Source organism: Ciona robusta, chromosome 1 (genome assembly GCF_009617815.1).
Source record: "Ciona robusta chromosome 1, ASM961781v2".
Classification (NCBI taxonomy): Eukaryota; Metazoa; Chordata; class Ascidiacea; order Phlebobranchia; family Cionidae; genus Ciona; species Ciona robusta.
This window is the reverse complement of record NC_143235.1, coordinates 9603418-9626741: the sequence shown is the minus strand read 5'-3', so window position 1 is coordinate 9626741 and position 23324 is coordinate 9603418. Positions and strand designations below refer to the sequence as shown.

Genomic DNA, 23324 nt, shown 5'->3' with positions numbered 1-23324 from the left:
AGATAATAGTTTTAATCAAATAGTTGCCAAAAATTATAAAAAAAACCGTCAGTCATATAAAAAATAAACAAAAATAGAAATACCCAAAGTGAAAAATATGAGTTTCTTGTTTCGGGACAAAAAATAATGCAATATTCTTAATGTTCATAATACACGAGCATTTGAACTTACATTTCTCTTTCCTTAGCTTGAAGTTTCTTTCGTTCCTCCAATTCTTTACTTCGATAAAAATCTTCCTGGTGCTTATAAAACATAAGCTCGTCTTTTAACCGACGCTCCTATTACAAGGTACGAACGTTGTTAGAAACTGTTGAAAAAGATGTGTGGCAGACTTCAAAAGCTAAGTCGGCGCCTAATGTCTGTTTATACAACCAAAATACATATATATTAGACCCGGCAATTTAGAGTTCAGCACAGCTACGATAAATTGAATTGCACTCTAAACGTATATGCCTCCGGCAAATGCAAAATCAAAACTTCTTTGATCTGTTGGCGATCCATGCGGACAACATAGTTTAAAAATCTGGCATTTAAATCTTTGATAGCTTAGACGTGCTGTGGTTTATGACCACACCTATTAAGAACTGCTTGACTGTTGATTCTACATATACTAACACAACAGCACGCTACTCTGCGCACAGCGTTAGATACAAAGTAAAGCAAGATTCACCTCTTGGCCTCGGAACAACTTTACTTTCTTCATTCTTTCCCGGGCGGACTCCCTTTTCATCTCCTCCTTTATTCTCCTCTGCATCTCTTCCTCTTTCTTCTTTACTCTGTCTTCTCTTTCAGCATGAGCGGCGCGGAGGATGCGTCTTCTCTTTATGAGGCGTGCTTTTTCCATCTCATAACGGGCGGACTTGGCAACTTCTAAGCGTTTCGTTATTGGATTGTTCGGATCCTGCAAATTTAATTCCAATTACAAATCTCACATTTTGATTGGAATTACTTTATGGAAAGTCATTTCCAATTTACTTTCACTGATCGTGTTAAAAAAATTAAAGTGTAATTAACAACTTTGTATATAACACAAACATAGCCATTTTCAGTATTAAAAATATTAAGGCCGCAACGAAAGTTGTGAGACCTATTCCAACAAAAAAGAATTTAATGGTTGTAAAATACCCGTTTTCGTTCTCCGATGGCTTTTTTAGTCGACTCCCGTTTCCGATTTAGTTCTTTTTCGTATTTTTCGCGATAAATTTTGTTGAAATATTCGATGCTCAAGTGCTTGAGGTATTGTCGGTAGAGATTATACTCGTTCAAAGAACAGACAACCTGGAAAATTATTTATAGTAGGATGGGGGAAGATGGGACACTTTTTCATTCTATTTTCTCGTCCATTTTGGTAGTAAACAAAGAACATTCAAATAATTATAAAACCGTATCCTTACGACTCCCATAGACCGTTGTTAATTGTTTGAAACACGGTCAGGATATTTATATGTTATGTGCTAAAGGTGTCCCATCTTCCCCCACCCCACTACACATTTTGGGGTAAAACGCAATTTAGAAGTGACCTGCGAGTATTTTGTCGAAAATGCAGGCATTATTTGAAGAATTTAAGCTGAGCGCCATAAATAAGCGTGATAATGTGGACAACCGTTACACCTTAATTGGGCAAATGTTTATAGAAACATTTAAATCGTGCACCACGGGCATTTATGTAGGTCCATTCTTTACTATTCCAAATTTATTCCGCGCATATTTAAAGTTCAAAAGCCGACACATAAAGGACGAATAAGGATATACGATTGAGGAATTGGTGGCTTTGAACTTGCGGGTTTGTGATTTTCCGCTGCGTTGTTTGGTACAAAAAGTCTGAGCCGAACAATCTTTGAATATTATATAACTTGAAAAATCATGTAAGCTTCCACACCTTATTTTCTCTGGTCACAAATCCACGTTTACGTAATCGTTTCGTCATATCAGGCCTGTTGACGAAGTAATGACGGAGGTGAGGGTCGTGCAAGCAACGATATTCGTTACTAATGTAAACGTCACTGGGGTAGGTGCGATCGAAGTCACATGATGGCTGGTGCAGCTGGTGGTAAAAATAAACACAACCATTAAGTGTATAGTTTTCATATGATACTATGAAGGTTTAATATTGTGATTGACATGTATAAACAACTATGAGGTACAGAGACCATGGAAACATATATCTACTATTATTAAAAGTTAATGAGCTTTACGTGAATGACTTACGCCTCAAATGCGGTCTGTTTAACTTATTTCTTCACAAATTAGATTTCACAACTTAACTGCCCTTCTAGTATTACGAATTGAATAAACTCTATCTGTTTTAACGTCCTTACCTTCTCACCGAGACCAGCAGTGTACAGTTGTAAACGACTACCGGGAACCATCGGAAGCTTTGCACCCAGCGGGACTTCTTCGACGTTTGGTTTGCCTGAAAGCGCGCTTTGTGCAGAGAGGCAAGTACGCTTGATTTTTGGCGCCATTTTGATGGAGTTTGAATCGCTGTCAATTTCCATCTTCGATAAAGACGGGCAGCAATTAAAAAACGTGGACCTGTATTCTTTTACATGCGGCTTATTCTACGTATGCAATAACATTGCAAAATATTACCACGTTGGTATGGTGCGTACAAAAGAGTTTTATTGCGTCACAATTAAGATTATTGTCAATAATGCCCGCAAAATACGTCATTTCAAATTTTAAAAATAAATTTACCGCAACAAATTGGTATTTTCGACCCAGCTGTTATAAATTGTGTCAAACATGTTATTGCTGACTGCTATTTTGGTAACCTAGTTATGTCTAACCATGAGTTTTACCAGAGTAGGCTATAATAAGTAGCTGTGGCTCTACATTAACGTGATCTGATGTTACTTTCTGTCTTAACAGACCATTCTATCGGTTTGCTTCACACCATATAGGAGATGCCCAAGAAATAAGTAGTGTGCTCGTACACCATTGCCATAACGAATATACTTTTACCATTCTTTTCGTATGTTTGTTCGTTATGCAGACTTTCTGTACTGTAACCGCTGTAACGCAAGGGGCAAAATAAATGTATATTTTACTTCGTGCCCACACTGCTCCCGTTCTATGCGTGAAAACCTGGGAATTAATCCGGAGTTGCCTCATTACCCCACACTAGGTCCAGACCTGGATTATAGTAACAAAGTAAATGTCCTCACGTCTATAGTAAAACTGGAAGAAAACTTTCTGGAAATTAAAACGTCGACCTCAGTTTAGCGGCGTATATTTTATATCCTTTTAAGTGTTCGCACGTGTTACAGGAACCAGCAAAACTTGTCTGCAGTCTACAATAGGACGCAAACATGAATAAGAATAATTTCGGTGAAAACATAACAAAAAGGGGAAAATTGGTGAGATTTCATTGCGTTGTCCGTTCCGACCGAAAGTCGAGCGATAAAAAAACAACAAACATACAAACTTACGAAGATGAATGAACGTAGAATAAACAAGTTTTTTCTTAGAAAAAATATCTAAATTGACACATACCGGTTGCGTCGGCGCTGAAACAAGAGCAAATAGGCATGAAGTACGGTGAAAATAACGATAGGTTTTTTGGTGATCGAGTGCGCCTCATGCGGAAATCATATGGTATAGTTTCCTTTCTCTCTCTCGTGGTATGACCATGTTGTACCAGAGATTACACCGTTTGTGACAAATCTAGCCATTCTATTGCACAAAACTTAAAATTCATGCCCAAGGGACGTGAGAAAAGAAAGATTTGGTATCGAAATGTAACATGCAAAGCGTTTGGTTGAACGGTGGGACTTATTTAATTATGCTGCAAGCTCCTGGTTATCCGAGCAAAATCATGCCAAGTAAAACGCATGTATGTACACTTGGGAACGCCAATTTTAAGTGGTGTGTTTGTGTAAAACCAAATTAAAAGCGCAGCTAAAGCGAAAAGTTTTTCTTGGTGGTAGATAAGAGGTGAATAAACAAGTTCGCTGTGCGGGGTACCGCTCCCATCCAAAAGGCCAAATGTGGTGCGCGTATTTGTGGACGCCAAGCGGCATCGGGCCAATATCTGGGCACTTGCTGTTGCATAGAGAGCTGACCGACGTGCGAGGTGCGGAAGAGCTTCTCACGGTCACGTGACTGCATGCGTCGATCGCTCGAAAGGCGTTAGATCACGTGACGTCAGGTTTTTGACCGCTTCGCCTGGAAAAGGGTAAATTATAAATGTGTGAAAAAAAACATGTTAGAGGGTGTCTTAACATAAACATTTCGTTACAACAATACATGTAAATGTCCAGTTCGACTAGCATAACTACTGCCTGGGTTCAACAGACAACTGACGCACTTTTGAACTGACAGGCTTTTCCATACTTTTCAATATCATTTTTTTCAATAGCTATCATTTTCGAGGAGATCGTTTTTGCTTCAATATCATTTTTGAGGATGTAAACACAGGATAACATCATGTTACTCACAAGGGTGAAGCTGTCATATACTCTCATGAGCTCATCGGTGTGAAACTGGTTGAGAACAACAAAGTTTTCCAAGTCTGTGTTAAGATTCCTCGCACAGTTAAGGCAATGCACCAGATGTTGATTTTGAAGATTGTTCTCAGAGCGACGAACGAATAATAAATTGAATAATTCAACCTGAAGACGTAAATAAGGAAATTAGTCAGTTTGCTGCAATTAGGGGAGCTTTTAAATTCTACATGAAAATTCTAAGTTTGTTTTTGAGGGCAAAAATGAGGGCAGAGGTTTGTGGACATCTAAGTTGGTTCTGCTTTAAATAGTTTAAAAATATTGATGAAAAATGTTCTGTATTTCAATAAAAAACTAATTCTTCCCTCAAATTACAAAAAGACTTTGTTAATAGCTGACCAGAACAGTGTACAGGACAACTATAATGTTTTATAACCAATGTGTTCATAGAGGTTGAGTATTGAGTATCAGTATTGTATAATTTGAGAGGATAGGCAGAAACATAGGGAGCTGGAAATCACACAATGCTAATTGTTTAGCAAGACGTGTGGTTTACTAAACAAAATGGTTTTCGTGCAATGCAAAATGAATGAAACACTATTTCTAAGGATTAGAGATATAAGAATTAGTTAGAACTTTTTAACACACACCGCTCTAAGTTTATATAGAACAAAAAGCGAAACATTTTGGTTTATACAGGCGTTGAATACCAGTCGGGTTGCTTTGAATCACACAACCATAAAAAGATATGTTTAAAAGTTACCTCGCATGTTTCACAGTAATGCGAATGTTCCTCTTCATTCTTGCCATGCCATATCACATCTATGTTGTTCTTCTTTAAGTTATCAAGCATCTGCTGGCTCTGCCATAATGTCCTCATCATGCATGTTCTGAAAAATGGAAAATTCAGTTTTGAATCGTAATACAAGTGCTCTAGTTTAATACGCTTGGTGCACACATCTTATAGTTGGGTTGCACACATTTTTACAGAAATCAACTAAATTTTGGTGAGCCTTATAATAAAAGGGAGGATTGCAAATGGTAATATTTCCACTTTAAACATTGACTTTATCAGCTGGTTAGTGATAGTTGCAACTTGCAACTAATATGCAACTAAGAGTGTAAGGTAATTAGATTCAGTTTATAATTGACCTGTTCAAGTTTAAAACCCAACCTTTAACCACTTTTCACTAACACAGCAATAGAAAATATCTTGTTTGGTTTCTGGGAAACAGCTCAGTGAAAAGCGAAAAGCAATAAACAGTACCAATAGACAGTTTTCCACAATTTTAAAGAGCCACCCCATGAAACAGAGCTGTAATCAGTAGGAATATATATATAAAGCCCTGCAAACCCTTACCTCATCATATGAAATAACTTTGGATCAGTAATCCGAACATGTTTCGCCATATTCCATGTTAGTTGGATAATTGGAACAATAGATTTATATCCGGACAACTTATTCCATTCGTATCTTTCCACAGTCATCTGGTACTGATGGGCAGACACAAGACCTACGTTCCATGCGATGTTGTTGCACCAGCCCTGTGTGTGTAGATATATGAGTGATGGTTTAAGAAAGGATATCCTTATGTGGCTAGACATGATTAATAAACTTTTCCACCAGAAGTGTAAGAAAATAATGGTGGACAATTTGGAGAAACACTTAACCAACCTTCACAAAAATTAACATTAAAAGATATTTGGTTTTAATGTAAATGTAAAAGTTAGTGGAAAATTACGGTGGTATTAATAGTAATACCCATTCAATTTAAAAAGGTCATGTTATTAACTTATTGTATATAAAAAATGCAAAAATAACAGATTAAATATAAAGGACAGCACTATATAGAAAGTGTAAAAAATCCCCATCGCTTTTGAAACATATTATAACCCGACCATCTACAAGTTAACTTACCACAGCTTGCACCCAATGTACTGTCCCAGCGTTAAGCCACACCAAGTCACCAGGCTTCTGTATAAACCTATATACTGGTATGTTTGCATGGTAGAGATCTTCTAACACTGGCCACCATGATCCCGACAAGTAGTTAATGTTGTGTCTGCGCAACAAAACATTTTATATACTTTGGATTTTGAACAAAAAGTAATCAGCAATGGCGAACATTCAGTGGTAAAAAAAATGTGTTTTTTTTTCAAAATTGTTAAAATGCAAAAGTATTCAATTGATATAAATTTATTTTGGACAACCAATAATTTAAGATTGTGAATAAGTTGCCCACCACAGTCATAAAGGTAAAGCTTAGAATCATTGTAATATAGAGCACTAAAAAGAGACAACAATAGCTTTGTCCAACAATGGATATTCGTATCGAAACAACTTCACAATGCTGGGAAATGGATCATACAATATCACATTGAATGTATTATGAGACATTTTTTGCAAAAATAGCGAAATAACAGTTAACTATTAAAAAGGTAACTATCAAAACTAGATTTAAGTTACACTACAACTATCTGGCAACAGTCAAACTTAACTATATTTTTGGAAGAAACCTTACATTGTATTACAATAATGCACAAGTTACTTTAACATAGACACATATTGTATTTGTAAGTAAGGAAACTACTGAAGAAAACAAATACAGTGGGTTCTTGTTAAAGAGTATTAGACACCTGTTGTTGACATAGTTATAATAACATTTACCATTTCTCATTCAATTATGTGGTTAAGAATTAAAAACAACACTAATGTCTGCAGATGCAAGTCTGACCTTATTTAACAAGACAGGGAAATATTATTACATACATATGCATGCTATGTTGCAAAAGTGCCAGTAACCATATGTTGCACCCTTGGAGTATTGAAAATTAGGTTTTTAATAGCGTAAAATATTGTATTAGCATTAAAGATAGATTACGGATAGTTTAGTACATATCATAGTTCCGTAACAGCAGAATATATAGTGTATTAGTTTTAAAACAAAGACGTCAACTGACTTTTCGCAAAGAGTATGAATCTCTCCCCAGTATTCCTCTGGCACAGCAAACCATTCACAATCACCAGGTCCAATGTTGATGTTAATGGCAGAGTAGTTGTTGTTCTCCTGGTGACCAGGTGTGCGCGAACCCGGTACTTTCATGTACAACTGGATGGTGTTCATTCCAAGAATATTGTGGCCAACGTGGCTCAACATGTTGCCAGCAGATACAAGCTGTAAACAAATTTGTTTGAGTGAATATGAGTCAGACACCATTTAAAAACTATATAGGTGTTTATTAAATTGGACCATGTTTTACTCATTTACAAGAATAAAAATTGTGCGGAAAAATGTAATAAATGAATTAAACTTTGCATGATTATTCCCTCTGTTACTACTAAAGTTTGAACAACAATTAAACAGCATTTTATGCAAAATAAAAGAGCAATTTCATGCAAGAAATGCTGGAGAATTTTATCAACCATGAAATGAGGTTTGAGATAATATCTTTGCAGCTCATCTGCTGTGTTAAGATTTTGTTGACACAGCTGCAAATCACCTTTTTACATTACATGATGGTATGATATATCTAGGGTGGAATTCCTTAAATACACCAATACGTCATAGTAATACACATTGAAGTTGGCACATAAATAGAGCATGAACTGTTTCGCTCAAATTGGAAGTTTTTAAAGCAGACTGCTTCAGTTTTGTCACGGTTCAAATCTGTTTCACAACTCACCCGAAACAGCCACGGTAACTTCGACAATTCCTGAAGCTGAAGTCTCCATTTCTTTTCATTAGAAAGGTCAATGTTCGTCCCAAATTTGATGGTTTTAAACGTTTTCCGTTTTGAGCTAGATTTGCTAGCACCTGGGTCACTAGGTGAATCACTTGACCCACGATGGGATTTATCCCCAGTCTGACTTTGACGCTTCATTTCTTCTTCCTGAATAAAAATCAATCAAAATTTTTTAATACTGCAACCCCCAATGGGAATAACCACAATATTATCTCATTTACATAAAATAAACAGGAATTACGCTTTTAACTGATTTAGCTGTAGAATAATATGATCTATACACAGTGGTACAGGCTTCAAGTGTCAAGACCAACCCTTTTTGTAAAAAAATTATATATTGGATTAAAACGCACTTGTAATGACTACTTGACTAGTTCTTTGTTTTAGGAGAGGAATTTTTCAAAATACGAAGGCATGTCATCAAGGTGCAAAAAAGGGAGTTTTAATTACAAATTTAAGGCTCTTATATTACTTATTTTATTTTTGTTTGCAACAGTGTCTACTGTCTAACGTCTATATATACCATAATTAATGTGTAGGGCTCTGAGTCTGTGACATTATTAATAAGCTTATAATCACATTCTAAATGTAATTATAATAATCACATTCTAAAGTGGCAGAAAAAAAAAACAGTTCTAAACGTACATTTCAAAATAATTAGCTTGTAAATTTCTACCACCCACAGGATTTCATTATAGGATAAATATACACAATTTCAATCTTTAGTTTTTACGATTCATTATATAAATACACTACAAGGAATATTCCATTGGTAGTTAAAGTTTATTAAATTGTAAAATTATATAACTGACCTTTAGGGATTCCTGGAATGTCATGGCCTGATACTGAGCATACTTGGCTATGCTGCTGTAAGAACGACTGCTTTCACACAACCAAACTTTGTTTGTTCCGGTGGTGTCCCAATTTTCCTCTGAAGGTTGCTGGGCCTGGTAGGATGGGAGAGGATATGAGTCAGGTCGTCGTATTAGTCACATGTTGTGTAGTTATGCACATACACCCGGAACACACACAGGGTAAATTGACAATACACAACTGCTTGTGGTGAAACAGGTGCTTAGTCATGAAGTAGTGATAATTTGATGATTCATACATGATCACTATACTGATGGAAACTCTATTTATGCTTCACTAAGCGCCCGCTTCACAATATACACTTGTGGTTTTGAGGGCAGTATATTTATATATTTGCAAAGCTGTTTCAATACAGAGAAATGATTCAGAAGGATTAACAGTGTGGTTGGCTTTAAACCAAGTAATAATAGACTGGTTTGGGATACTTATAGCCGTATAAAAAGTACCCGATCATTTAATAGAATAACACTTTTATTATTTCATATTTGTATAGTAGTTTTATAGTTAAAAACAATATTTCTTTACAAAAATTTAAAGTCCTTTTGTAAAGGACCTTCTTCCGCAAAACATATCATCTCCACTAACATGCCTTGTTGTGGAACCTCACCCATACAGAACAGCATCAAGTTTAAATTATGATACAACATGACAGGATTTATGTCTAAGTTGAATCTTAACCCAAGAACTTTAATTTTATTACATGGTCTATTTTGTAAGTGTTAAAAACAGTAACTGTATATAAAAAGTGTTGGCTATACAACTCAGGCGTAACTTGCATTTAATTAAGTTTAAGCCTATTAAGAGTTACACTTCTCACCTGGGTTCGAACCTCCACCGTGCACTGTGGATTACTTTCCACCAATGTTTTGGTTGAAAAGAGACCGAGGTCAAGTTTTAACGCAGCTGCTAGACCACGGATCACAGTGACTGGATTTTGAGGATTCGTGCAAAAGTCGGCTAATGCTCGCGACATGGCTTCTTTCTTTGACTCAAGCTATTAAACAAAAAATATATTATTACTTGAAAATCAAAACATTTAGATATTTCTGTTGGAACCTCATATAGTGTATTTTTCTAAAAAGGCAATAGTAAATACTGTATTTTTAATGAATCAAAAGGTTTAACCCCACAAAAAGTCCGTAATTCAATAAAAAAACCTCACTTACATATATTGTTGGAGCAGGAGGACTAAGATCCTCTTTTGAAATCACGTGTTTCCTCAGTGGAGGTTTAGAGGGAGGAGGACACTTTTCTAGATGCAGATGTTTAGGTGAAGACCCATTACAAGTTAGTTTCCTGGCAAAAAAAAATAAAATATATATATATTATATCTGAAAATTTTCTTCTGTCAAACTCATGTAATTTTAGGTATAATTTTATTAGTGTATAAATTTAAAATTTTGAGACAATCATGTGCTTACCTGCAGGTCTGAATTACATCTCTGGCTGGTACTGTGTCTGGTATTCCAATTGGTTGTAACAGAGGGGGTAAAGGCCGGCCTGGTATTACTGAAAGCTCATAGGCTTGTTTCAGGCACTTGTCTTCAGATAATATATCCTTCTGGTCAGTTTGTTCTGCTTTTACTGGTGATTGTCTGTGTTCCCCTGACAATGACATGGAAGGTGGAGATAGGACACTGTCCCCACCAGAGTTGCGCGATGTATGCGATAATGGTGGCGAGGGTTTAATGCTAACAATACCTCCGTTCGTTACACCTATTTGCTGAACATGGTTCGCGAGTTTAGTTTGCAGTTGGTGCGGATTAGTGGAGGTATGCACGGAGAGACCACTGTCACTAGATGGCGTGTCCTGCGGTGTGTCCATGACACTATTGTACCTCACACCCAGGTCGTCACCGTGCTTATATAGCGAGTTTGGGTCGTGACCGTGATGTTTTATTGTCCTAGAATCGTCCACTGGTATAGGTGGACCATTGGACGTCGCTACAGCTTTTTGTCCATGTAATGAGGTAGTGGTTTGTGGTACGGGAGTATATACTGGTAAGCTAGATGTAGAGCACGGTGAGAAGATACCATTCACTCCATTAGTGTCTGGGAAACCGGGAGCTGTAACAGCTTGAGTGTACGCTTGTTTTAAATTTCCTTTGTCCATAGCACTCTCTTTGTACTGGTGGCTATCCATGGTGCCATTGACCATTGCATTTTTAGGGTATCTCTGTTGTTCTTTACTGCTTGGGATGGTATGGATAGTAGTGACTGAGTTGCTCACTGTTGTAGGGCTAGGAATAATCCCATTTACTGTAGGAGAGGTCACGATACTCGTAACTATGTTCCCAGGCAAGGTGTTTACCGCTGTAGCTGTTGGTACAGAGCTGGGTGCTTGTGCTTGATTCCTCACAGCAACTGCCATCAATCTTTGCTTCTCAATCTCTTCCTTCACAGCCTGGTAACAACAATCAAATTACAACATCCTGCAATGATCAATGATTCACAGTATACAACAATCAAGCATTTGATTGTAGATATTATAGTATTATTATGCCATTCAAAGAATTCATACAGCTTCTGTCTATAATTATTCATCCACAAATCAACTGACTTGCAGATTGTTTTGCCTATAAAGGGTTCATTAGGTAGACATACCGTTTGGTGTTGTGTCATGATAGCAAAGTTGTGTTCAAGTCTCTCTAGCTCCATCAGTTGGTTCGAAGTTAGTATAGAACGGTTGAGACGTAGGTTTTGAAGTACTTGGATTTGTTGAGCAGTGAGATACCACATGGGTGGCTGCCATGTCTCAGGTGGGGCCTGAGAAAAATTACTTTTTAGCTTTATACCAGTGTAATGCATAAATGTGTCTAACATAACAAAAAAAGTATAAATATATACATCTGTTATGTATGGGTAATGCCCTAAAACTCAATGGATTTAGCCCTATGGTTGTCCATTACTTGATACTAAGATAATGATTACAGAGTACAATATGGTTTTCAAGTCAAATTTATAGTTGAACAGCTGACAATGTTAGATTTTAACTTTTAAGTTAAAGTTACATACCTCAACCTTCCTTCTTTTCACTGCGGGCCGCGGCACGACTACTGGGGATTTGTTGACGGGTGATGTTACTGTGGCACCAGGTAGATGTTTGGGGTCTGTGGCGGACACTGATGGGATGTGGGTGGCGGGGGGTTTTGGAGGGTGAACCAGGTTGGAGGGAGGGTTGACTGGTGGGGTGGTGGGGTCAGATCTTCGGTGGTTTGAATGAGGCCTTCTTTGTTGGGAAGGTGGACATCTGGTTTAGCAGGTATGTTAGATACAGGTAGGATTGTTGGGTAAAGTATTTGTAAATAGATATAAGCCTATTGTATTTGACTTTATCAATAAAAATAAAAGTAATACATCCAGGCACGATTTCTGATAAAATATTACAAGATTATTGTTAGGTTTTATAAACTTACTTAAAAGCACTTTGTCGCTGAGTTAGTTCAGCAGGTATCGGTAACGTCCAAGCATCTTCAATACAAGGAAGAATTCGACTTTTGTTAAGATGTTCATTACCAGGAGGGCCAACTTGATCCTGAAGGATCTTGATTCGATGACTTAACTCCTCATCCTGTGAGTGCTGTGGAAAAGATATGAATGTTTTGATTTAATGCAGATAGTACAATGCAGCATTCGTTGTTAAGACATTCAGTCCTTTGAATAAGGAAATAGGCTTATAGTAAGTGTAGACAAAGTATAGCCTGCAGGCCTAATCTGCCAAGTCTTTTCCTCAAGTCCACCAGATTAAATTAAAAATTATTGCATTGATTAACCCGTTTGCATGTCATTTTAACAACATTGTCAACTTTTAACTCAAAATAAATCAAAAAGCATAAAAATCCTACTTCCAATCAAATATATGGTAGGTGAAATAATGCTAACCTTATTGTAAAAAAACACAGCTATCTTTTATTGCGGCTTACCTGGTTTTTGAAATGTGCACAATGCTGAGAATTTAAATAACACACGAGAGCATCTCGTGGTTGCTGGCACGCTTCATATAAAATAGCCAAGTCTCTCCAAGCTGCTTCGTGGTTTCTGTCGAGCTGCACTGCACAGATGTATGCCTGCATTCAAAAAGTAATGTTCAAACTTCAAAGTACAGAGAGGTGTTTTTTGTTCTTGTTTGTTGAGCAATGTAAAGAGAGGTGGAAGTAATTCAATAAAATTTGATGTGAACATAAGCCAATCTGGCTTGCGTGTCTAATGATTCTTACAATAAAACAGTAATAGTTGCGACGGTTTGGTTATCCATTAACTAGTCAGACAGGGCTGTCGCGAAGCACTTACCACTTACAACCTGATAAATAACGACTATTTACCAACCTAACTCAAGTATGTGAAATTTAAATATAAGTTCCTTTAACATTGGAATGAAATTACATCAGTCTAGTATATAATATAAACGATAAACACAAACCTGCAGTGCATCCATTGGCTGGTTTTGTTCCTGGTATAAAACACCAATTGAACACCAAGTGTCTGCACTTGCTTCGGATTTGTCAATAGATTGCCGATAAGAAACAAATGCATCGTGTACTTTACCCATGCTTGAATAATACCTGTTGATCATTAATGATATAATTACTGTATTCTGGTTCCATGAGCCTAATATTTCTACATACCTTCCTAGAAAATACCAAGTTTGACCATTATTCCTGTCAATTTCAATAGAACGCTGTAGAAACTGAAGTGCAGTTTCTGCTCTAGTAGTTGCATCGCCAAACACTTCAACAGTATGGTGCATCCATCCTACAATACAACCCAGTTGTTAACTAAAGCAGTCAACAGTTAGGTTCCCATTCAATGAAAGGAATGGCTCAATTCATGTAAAAACAGAGAACAAACAAACAAAAGACTGAATTCCAAAGAGACAATAAAGCGTTGGTACATACCTAACTGCCTCAAAGTGTTTGCTTGTACAAAAGGCTTGACTTGGGTTGCTGGGAGAGCTATAATCTGTTCGTATTCCGATCTTGCCTCACTATACTTGCCTTGAATTTCATACAAGTGTCCAAGGTGGAAACGGACTGTGGCAAAAACTAATTGTGAACAAACTTGCTTCACATTTATCAAACTACATTAATTAACAAAATATACATTGATTACTTATTAACAGTAAGCTACAATAAACTTACTTTCAGGCTTGCTGATACTGCAGTTCCTTGGGTCTGAGAGTGCCCTTTTAAAATGCTGTAGAAACAAATTGTTAACTTGTAAGCTAGACGATGATGCATTAGGATGCAAAACAGGAAGCATGAAAACTCACAACTCGACACGTAACATGGTAAACTGTGCTACTGGTAAACAAACCAACACCAATCGCAAAACTTTCCGGATCCCAATGCAAAATTGTTAGGATCGTTATTATTATGTTCAAATATTCTTACCTTTACAGCAAATTGATGGTCACCAGTGACTTTAAATACAAGACCAAGTCTACAGTGAACTTCGTTCACTTTACAAAATCCAGGCTCGTTGTACAGCAGTTGTTGGAATAACTTAACCGTCCTGAATAATATTTAGGCATTTGATCAACAAAAAAATGTCATATATATATTGTATAAATACTAATATATTTACTTCACTTTCTTACCAAGCTTTAGCTATCATTCAACTGGCAACTTATGGATAATAAATTCATAAACACTGCCTTATGCTGTAAAGCAAGTGTTGACTAATCTATGAGGCATCACTGGCTTATTGTAAGTCACACATCCGCTGTAATTATATTGTTGTTTATATAAACAGCATTGTATACTCAAGCTGGAGGCTAACAATTTGCAGATTGTCTACATAACAGCGCAGTTATATCTACTACTACTATATAGTAGCGCAATTTCAATCAATCAAAGCGCGCAACACGGTGTTATGAGTCGCCCACACGCTTTCCGCTTGTCCACTTTGATCTACCTGAAGCGCTTCAGGATTTACTACAAACGTGGTTTGCTTACGTGTGACTCACGTCTGCCAGGTTCGCTCAACGAGTTGGCACGCATTACTAAATACTTCCCATATAACACACGACTCCACATCTTATCTTTTTCATACAACCTGATACTACAGCAATAACAACAAGCTTGCTTATGCAATATAGCTTGCGGCAGTGAGCAGTAATGCACTCCTATGAATGTGATTGCACGACGCAATTCTCCTCGGAGAAAAATACACAACAACGCTAATTCCTTGGTACGCCGTAGGTTCCAGTTAAGAACTGAGAATGCGGCTCTCTTTGCCAAAACCGCCTGAAACTGATACGCTACCAAAGCCGCTGACACATAGCACCTACGCGGTCTTTTGTTTACCTTAGCAGTTTAGCGACCTCGAACCACTATCGCGGTTTTGTGTATCTTGCTATCTACGATTTAAACCGTTGCCACTGTGAGGTCGTTTCTACTACGCCAGAAGCAACGACGAGAACATTTAGTAGGTCAACTGGTGAGCGTCCAAGCGAATAGCAAGTGCCCAAGGGAAATGGGCAGAACGCGACAGACCTGTGTCTACTAGGGACATTTAAAGAAACGAGCGACAAGCTTTGTTGCGCGGCGCGTGTATGTACTCAAACGTTGCATGAGTGCGGCATACCGCACACACTGAATAGCCGGGATCATAGAAAGAACGGCTGCGTGAGTGTGCGGTGAAATGCACGAACGCTTGCGAAAAGAAGCTCAAACAGCGTGGTCTCGGAGAGACTCAACAAAAGAGACAAAATGAAACACTGCCTATTGTTTCCTTTACACAGTGACAGAAACACGACGCGTTCTTAATGTAAGTAACGGTTCCCTCACTTTCTCATCCTGGCCGGCAATTAATCGATACGAGCCTGGACGAAAACTACTGAAGCGCCGACACTAGTGGTGCGAACAAAAGTTTAATGCTTCGTTCAGTAATGAGGTTAAATATACGTCGTTGCGACTTGCGACACACCCTTATCCTCTGTGCGAGCTACTCTTAAAACTTCATACGTGTGGCTCGCTTACACAACTTCCGTTTCCATGATAACTAGCTGAAGGTAGCACACGCCACCAACCAAATAGTTCCTCTTGGTAAATCGTGTTTAGAATACGAGGCACGTATATACACGTTGCAATTACTACACAGAGCCTTGCTAAAGCTAGTACTGGCTATATACACACAATGACTAAATGTAAACTGGGCTAAGCAAATTCACAAATTCTTTCTTGCTTTGGTTTATTTGCTTCAAACTTTTCAAATCTAAACACTGCAAATGTACAACTATGGCTTGTTGGCTTGCTATATTAACCATACTAGTATATGTTATGAAATCCTATACTTAACTAAAACAAAAACATTCAGCAACATTTGCCCACAGAAGCAGTTACAGGACTTACCAAGTGTAAGCACTGAAGTGGTAATAGACTATTCCAAGACCAAACAAAAAAGGATAGTCCTGAAAACAAAAGCAATGAAATTAGAGCACCACACAAAACAAAAGGGCCAATGCTTTGATTGGCTTTTCTATTGTTATATCCATTTTCATTATCCAAGTAGCTTTTAAGGGTTTCAGTCTTATTTATAATAATATAAATACAAATTAACTTTAAACAGGTTAGACATAGACCTTTATAATAATATTGTTTATTAATTTAAAGTTATGAATTTATTCATACTACCTTCCAGTATTCTCTTTCAAGCAGATAGTATTTGTTGTATGCTGACAAAGCTGAAATAAAGTAGGTTGAGTTTAAATTTGAGGTTTGAGGCAGCATGAACTGTCAATCATCTGCAAGCATGCACTGAGGCATGTCACAGCACTACAGCAGAAAATGGCGGATAAGCAGCTGATAAACTGCCAACTGTTTAAACAGAAACCTGATATGTGTTAGATGTGCACTGTTGATTGCTTTTAATTTCCTGCACCATACGCTGGTAAAATGGCTGAACTGGCTGTACAAAAAACAGCTTGCTATGCCAGCAAGAATTTAAGTTATCTTTTCATAATTGAACACCAATAGCAGTAGATTATGGAAATGAAAATTGAAAGTTACTAACATTTGTGATAGTCTTCAGAAAGTAGATGGAGATGTCCAAGTTTGCAGAAATTCACCGGGTCCGGTTTATCACTTCCAGATATTAATTTCCCATAATAAATTATTCCCTGGATAAAAATAAAGCTGGTCACACACAACATAGGTAAACTACAAAACAACATTAATAAAATCGAACAATTTTAACATTCTTTAACAATACAATATCTTTTCATCTTAAATATGTAGTTTGCTGTACAATAAAACCTTCAACTGCACAAAAAACACTTAGATAATCGAATTTTATACAGATAAGTTTAAGGTAGTCCAACTCAACACTAATTGGAGCAACATATACTCATTACCACTGCCTGCTACACAACTGTCACAACGGTTGCTTCAAACAGACAATTGAGAACCGTATCTCCCATAACGTAATTCAGAGTAAAGCGCGAGGCACGGCGCCACTCAACCATTGTTAAATGGTACTTCATTCTCCAACACCGGTGCTCCCTTTGCTCAGTATGCGTGGTCGACTGCAAAAGTAGAGGCGGTGGCTAGAGACGAGCGCGCGCTCCACACACACACACCACGCGCGCACGAACGGCGGAAAAAGCGTGGCAAAAAGGTAGATAAGCGCGGCAGCTGCCGCTCTTTGTTCAGCGTCTCCCTTTTTCTTGATTACTCCACAGCGCCGCCATTACACAATCTAGCGTACTGCCGGACACCCGGCCACGTAGTGCAGCGCGGTATCGCATGGAACACAACAATAACAGCCACACACCTGCTCTTACAATGCATATCTTAAACTTCCATCACTGCCATTTGCATTGTCCGGTCAATATTTGCAATGACGTGGTTTATGTTTTGGCTGACTAATTGCCATGTTTATTGCAAACCAAAGTAGAGCAGCATAGTGACACGCAGTTCATGAATTATAAAATAATTGGTCATATGACAACAACTAAAAATAAATTGCTTAACTTATGAAATCCCTTACAGCTAAAAAGCAAACTTAAAAGCCAAAAAGGAGGCATGAAAATATTCAAAAAAAAGGTTGGTAGTCAATAACAACAGAACCAAAACAAATATTACAATTATGTTGCATCAAATTTAGAATTGTTTAATATGTATACAAATTACAAAAAATTAAAGGCTAACCTTTGGTAGGCTTTAGACGCAGAATAAAATTTAACATTGTAAAGTTTAAGTATTTATCCAATAATGAAATAATTTAGAAAGACTTTATAATTCCCATACCATTTCCGCAAAAATATTTTTATAATCACAATTTTAAACAAATAGAACATCTTAAAAATGCTAAGAATGTCAATTAGATTCAAAGCACTCATATTTTGAAATTTGAAACTCTAATCATCAAAACCTCAAACATTTCCATATCATTATGTATAAAAGGACCTTATCACCTTTGCTTTGACCTAGGGTTCTAACAAATGACTTGTTGGCTACACAACAACACTTAAATGACTAAATTTCCTATTTTCATTTGACTGTAGAGTGTTGACTTGTGGTTTTCATAATGGAAATGAAATTTCATTATGCAGACATGACAGATTTGGAAGAAAATAACAACAACCAACAAGTCATTACGGGAGCGTTAAATAGGGAATAACAAATTGTAAACAATGTCTGGGAGAAGAACAATAAAGTAGGCTATAAATACACCATTTGTATGGACTGCAAATTACCATACAAAAGTTTTGTCAATATGTTATGCAAATATAATAAACTTACATACCACAGTTTGAAATAAAATGCAGAAAATTCAAATTTCGGTATTGATTTACTAATGCTGATATACATGCCATAGTGGTGAAGGGCATGTCAAATACCATAGTATAACAAGTATACATGACAGTGGTGGGCCTATTGCACTTTGTATGCCTAGGTCTAATAAAAAGTCACCAACTGACAGAAATCAAGAGAAAGTGTTTAAGTCACCTATGTACGGTACATGTAGATTGTGTGACAGACCAACAGGTATTAAACTTTTTATTCTGTCCCGTACTTTGTGAATGATACATAATAATTAACTATAGTATAATGTAACCCTTTTAAAAGATAATTTAAAACCCAACAACTCTGCTATTACTTCATTTTGAATATTAAATAAATATGTTAGTGGAACCAGTGCCACTGACACTACACACTAGTGAACTTTGTTAATGACTTGTCCAATGGGCAATGGGTATGTAATGTTAAGCAGTAAAAACTTTAAAAAAAATTCTGAAAAGGAACTTAGTAGAATAACAATAGCAAAATATAGTAAACATTGTTTAGTGAGAACAAGCCATTGAGAAACACAACACCATTTAAATGAAACTATGACAGAATTAATCCACAACGGCCTATGCAATATTTTAAAATGATTGACACATGTGCAACATAATATTAACAATTTTAAACCCACATGTAGCTAAGCAGTTCTACTGACAAGTGGGAACAATATTAAAATTTCATAATAACTGATACACTAATGATAAAATTCTTTTTTTTAAACGTTTTATAATACATGCTATGAAATGAGCCATCAATAGTTTATAATTATATGAACACTAGAACAGATAGTTTATGACCTAATTTTACATGTAACGTAATAAAAATAGTAATAAATATTATAACAACTATCTTAGTAATCCCTTACCTGGGTTATAATATAGAATATTGCTTAAGAAATTTTCTTAGTCTTTCTTAGCATTCATACAAACTACTGGAGTGCTATTGCAGAGTATGCAGTAAAAAAAATAGTCGAAGCCAAAGCTAACGAAAAAAACTCCTGCCGCAATTCTTAAAGAAATTAAAATGCCAGCTCAATGAAATAGAACAATGTAAGCTGCGGTTTACTTGTTTCAATGTTTACAGATTTAGATCTGTCATCATACTACATTCTTCTGTAAAACATACCTACTCCATAAATTTGAAAACGATTGACATAAATTAAATATGGTTGCCACAAGAATTTATAATTTACTTGTATAGCACATGCATGAAATAAACACTCCATGCTGCCAATATTACTTTGCCAACATGGAATGTTAAACATAACCAGTTTTCTTATTACTTTTAAAATAAAAAATCTTAGAATGTGCTTTTATTGTTTCCATACAAATAATAAGCTTGTGCGACAAGCTAAATAAACCTTTCATTCATAACAAGCTATTTTGTTCAGAAAACTCTACAAGACTAGTCCAGACACGGTGCTATATACAGAATTACAAACCAAACTCTAGGCCTATTTATTTATCGTAAATCAGTACCTGCGCTAAATTAAGCAAAACATACTAAATAATCCAATTCTTGTTTCAAAACGCTACATTTATTTGTATAATAATTCTATAAAAACTCTTCAGTTTAACTTTGACCATAGTTCACAACTTTCTGACTTTGCAGCAACCACAAGAACTTGAAAGGTCCAATAAAACTTTAAATTTGTAACAATTTTACAGTTTAACTTCAACTACATTTACACAACGCTTATTTTGAACAGTGATGGTTAATGATACTGCATCACGTCAAATATATATTACATAACTTCGTAAACTAAAAAGAAACTGAAGGAAAATGCTGTAATTGGTGTACAGATAGTCCTTACTGGGCTAAATCAACTAAATTTTTTTTTAGGGCACCTATTTCTTACAATAGGAAACAGTGTACAAATAATATTTTGGGTGGTATCTTGATAGCGGCAATAGTTTTTAGTTAAATTTTCTTTACAAATGAAGTACTAACTTCATTCGTTCAACAGAATGTCAATGTGAAAAGCAACTACAAAAATCAGATTTTTTTTCCTCAAGCCAACAAAGGTTGTCTGTAACCAAAAGTTGTGCTATAATTCAATAATGGTCTTATTTAGAATTACCGCCTGCCTGTATCTAAAAATAGCTGAAAAGCCATTATTGCAATCTAATGTAAAATTCTTGAATAAGCTATCTTATTGTGTAAAACGAACAATAACAGTCTACTACTACATAGAAAAAACAAATTTCATGAAAATTTTTGCTCTTTAAAAAATATAACCAAACATATTTATTACCTAGCTGTTTTCTATTGTAAGAGATAGATCTGTGCTCAAACAAGAACCCCTATAATGTCACCGGTGCAAATGTAAGTAACTTTACCATAAAAATGGTAGCGTTTTAACATAGCAGTTGGCATTGTGGATTCAATTTAGTTAGTATTATTTGTACAGTGTGTACACCAATTATAAAATGTAACTTTAGTTCCCCCTATGAAGCAACAGAACACCGCACAGGGACACCTGACCAGCATGCCACTCCATCATGTATAAAAACAGCATGTGAGCAATTAGGTATGCTTCCTAGTTATGTCATTAAAAAGGGAGTTTATGTAGATCATTTTCGGACACCTGCATCTGGCAACTACTAGCTGTATTGAAACACCACATTAGAATGAAAAGTAGAATTGCCTATTTTTATAACCAGGATATTATTTATGTCAGAATGGTACAGCATCATAGGACTAAGTTATGTACAGCATGATAGTTTAACAGCATACAGACTTACTACATGGTGCGCATGTACAATAGTTATAGGGGAGAATTCTTTAGTTAAGCTAAAATATCACAACCGATAAAATAAGGTTTGCATACATTGGTAGAATCTTTTCACATACTAATAAAGCCAAAATATCGCTTCTTGTAAAATTAGCTACTCTGCATTACAACAGTGTAGTCATGCACAAACCTTTTTGATTAGTTCTCTTTTGTTGTCATCTTCAGGTCCTTGAAGTTCTCCGAAAACGCAACTGCGATAAAAAACATGTGATTAAATATACAAACTTCACTCAAATGTAACATTTATCATTTAACTTCACAAGCATTGCAAGAATAAATTTAGATGGAAAAGTTAATGTAATATAACTACATTTAGCATTTGAAAACAGGTTTTGGAGCCACATTGCAAACTGTTTATATTTTTAATTTAAAAATTGGTTATTTTAAGTTTTTGCTAAATTATAAGCAACTTTGAAAGTAACGCTTCATACTTCCAAATATACCCTAACCTATACAGTAATCCTTACTCTGTCAGCACACTTACATTATTCCAATGCAAGAGAGTAACTTCTTGTTCATCTCATATTAAACCTATCCTATTACATACATCCACTAAACTTACAAATCACAATAATAAAATAAACTATCATTCTTCCCATATTCCAAGAACTTTGTTTGTCTCACAAAGCTTTAGTCTATACCACCATGTGAACTGTCGAGCATATGGTAATGTCACATTACCCAATATAAGCATAAAACAATAGTTTGAAATACTTTTCCTTGCTAGTTTAGCTGGTATAGTTTTGTAATGCTTCATCATCAGTTGAAAAACTTTCTTTACTCCAGAAATATCGCAAAAATAAATTAAAAATGCTGACTGAGTCAAAATTGTTGAATAATATACGAAAAATAAACACAAATGAAAATAAAATTTCACTTGAATTCACATGTTTTCTTCTATCTCTGTTGCCTAAGATTGTTTGGTCCCAAAATAACTGCAACATCTTACGATGGATACTAATTATAACATTAAGTCTGAAATCAGGATGGTCTTTCTTTTGAACTTTAAATCTTATTTTAACTCAACTCTAAAAAATGATGTAAAAATATATTCCATATTCGTTGAAGATTATTAAACTTGCTCTGTAATTATTTCAATTAATAGTAAAAGGGAATGGTAAAGAAATGTAACTGTGACTGATGTTAGTTCACTTGGAACAGAATTGGTGAAAACAGTGCGAGTGTTCAGAATAAGAGTAGAAAGTTACGCAATTACTCGAAAACTTTTACGCACTACGTAAAAGCCCTTTGTTTGATAAAAATAAAACAAGCACATTCAAAATCAGTAAAATATGTGAGAAACTAACATATTAAAACAACATGACAACAGGAACGGTAAGGCAGAAAACATGCTGAAACAGGAAAAATGAGAAGTTTTATTATTGATTGCATTAGATTTTCTAGTTAAACATTTCATATATGTTTGTATGAATGTAAATATACCTGTCAAAAGTTTCTAAATCTGCTAAATCCACGTCTGAAAGCTTCACGTCGTCAGGATCGTTGTACGACATTGTCGTCAGTAAAATATCAACAGTTACTTGCTTTTATCCATTAAAGTCTGATCTACAAGATTCACATCTGCTCTAAGCATGTTTAGAACCTGAAAAAAATTAATTAAACAGGTAAACAATAAATATTTTTGCTGTTTTCCCGCTTCGAATTTCCCTGTACCTGCGT

General features: G+C 35.9%; 2 protein-coding genes across 3 annotated transcripts in view; both read right to left on the bottom strand.

Moving 5' to 3' along the window:
• The window catches only part of LOC149742906 (uncharacterized), a 36282-nt gene extending 33208 nt beyond the window's left edge, over positions 1-3074 (bottom strand). Inside the window, exons 1-5 of one of the 2 annotated variants that reach the window (XM_089871821.1) lie at positions 2319-3074; positions 1880-2044; positions 1126-1278; positions 671-901; positions 172-278 (exon numbers count right to left, since the gene is read on the bottom strand). In XM_089871821.1, the coding sequence (XP_089727947.1) occupies positions 172-278; positions 671-901; positions 1126-1278; positions 1880-2044; positions 2319-2498 (836 nt within the window). In that variant the 5' untranslated portion in view covers positions 2499-3074. Of the gene's footprint in view, positions 1-171; positions 279-670; positions 902-1125; positions 1279-1879; positions 2045-2195 lie in introns of both variants that reach the window. The other variant, XM_089871829.1, reaches the window with a different exon arrangement.
• Positions 3075-3216: 142 nt separating this feature from the next.
• On the bottom strand, positions 3217-23247 carry LOC149742905 (histone demethylase UTY-like). The gene is made up of 25 exons (XM_089871842.1): positions 23088-23247; positions 21775-21835; positions 17076-17181; positions 16697-16746; positions 16415-16473; positions 14453-14573; positions 14201-14255; positions 13958-14092; positions 13688-13814; positions 13483-13624; positions 12986-13129; positions 12479-12642; positions 12078-12312; positions 11667-11828; positions 10484-11466; positions 10229-10358; positions 9880-10056; positions 9002-9136; positions 8130-8336; positions 7407-7621; positions 6364-6508; positions 5806-5990; positions 5209-5335; positions 4440-4613; positions 3217-4167 (listed from the first exon to the last, which is right to left on the bottom strand). The coding sequence occupies exons 1-25, from the start codon at positions 23156-23158 to the stop codon at positions 4147-4149; spliced, it is 4131 nt and encodes a 1376-aa protein (XP_089727968.1). The 5' UTR covers positions 23159-23247; the 3' UTR covers positions 3217-4146.
• Positions 23248-23324: the final 77 nt, after the last annotated feature.

Coding starts and splice junctions, on each gene's coding strand:
- LOC149742905 (XM_089871842.1), bottom strand. CDS start 23,158: ATGTCGTACAACGATCCTGACGACGTGAAGCTTTCAGACGTGGATTTA. Junction 13,815..13,957: donor AAACACTTTGAGGCAGTTAG/GTATGTACCAAC, acceptor GTTGTATTGTAG/GATGGATGCACCATACTGTT. Junction 10,359..10,483: donor GATGTAATTCAGACCTGCAG/GTAAGCACATGA, acceptor TTTTTTTGCCAG/GAAACTAACTTGTAATGGGT.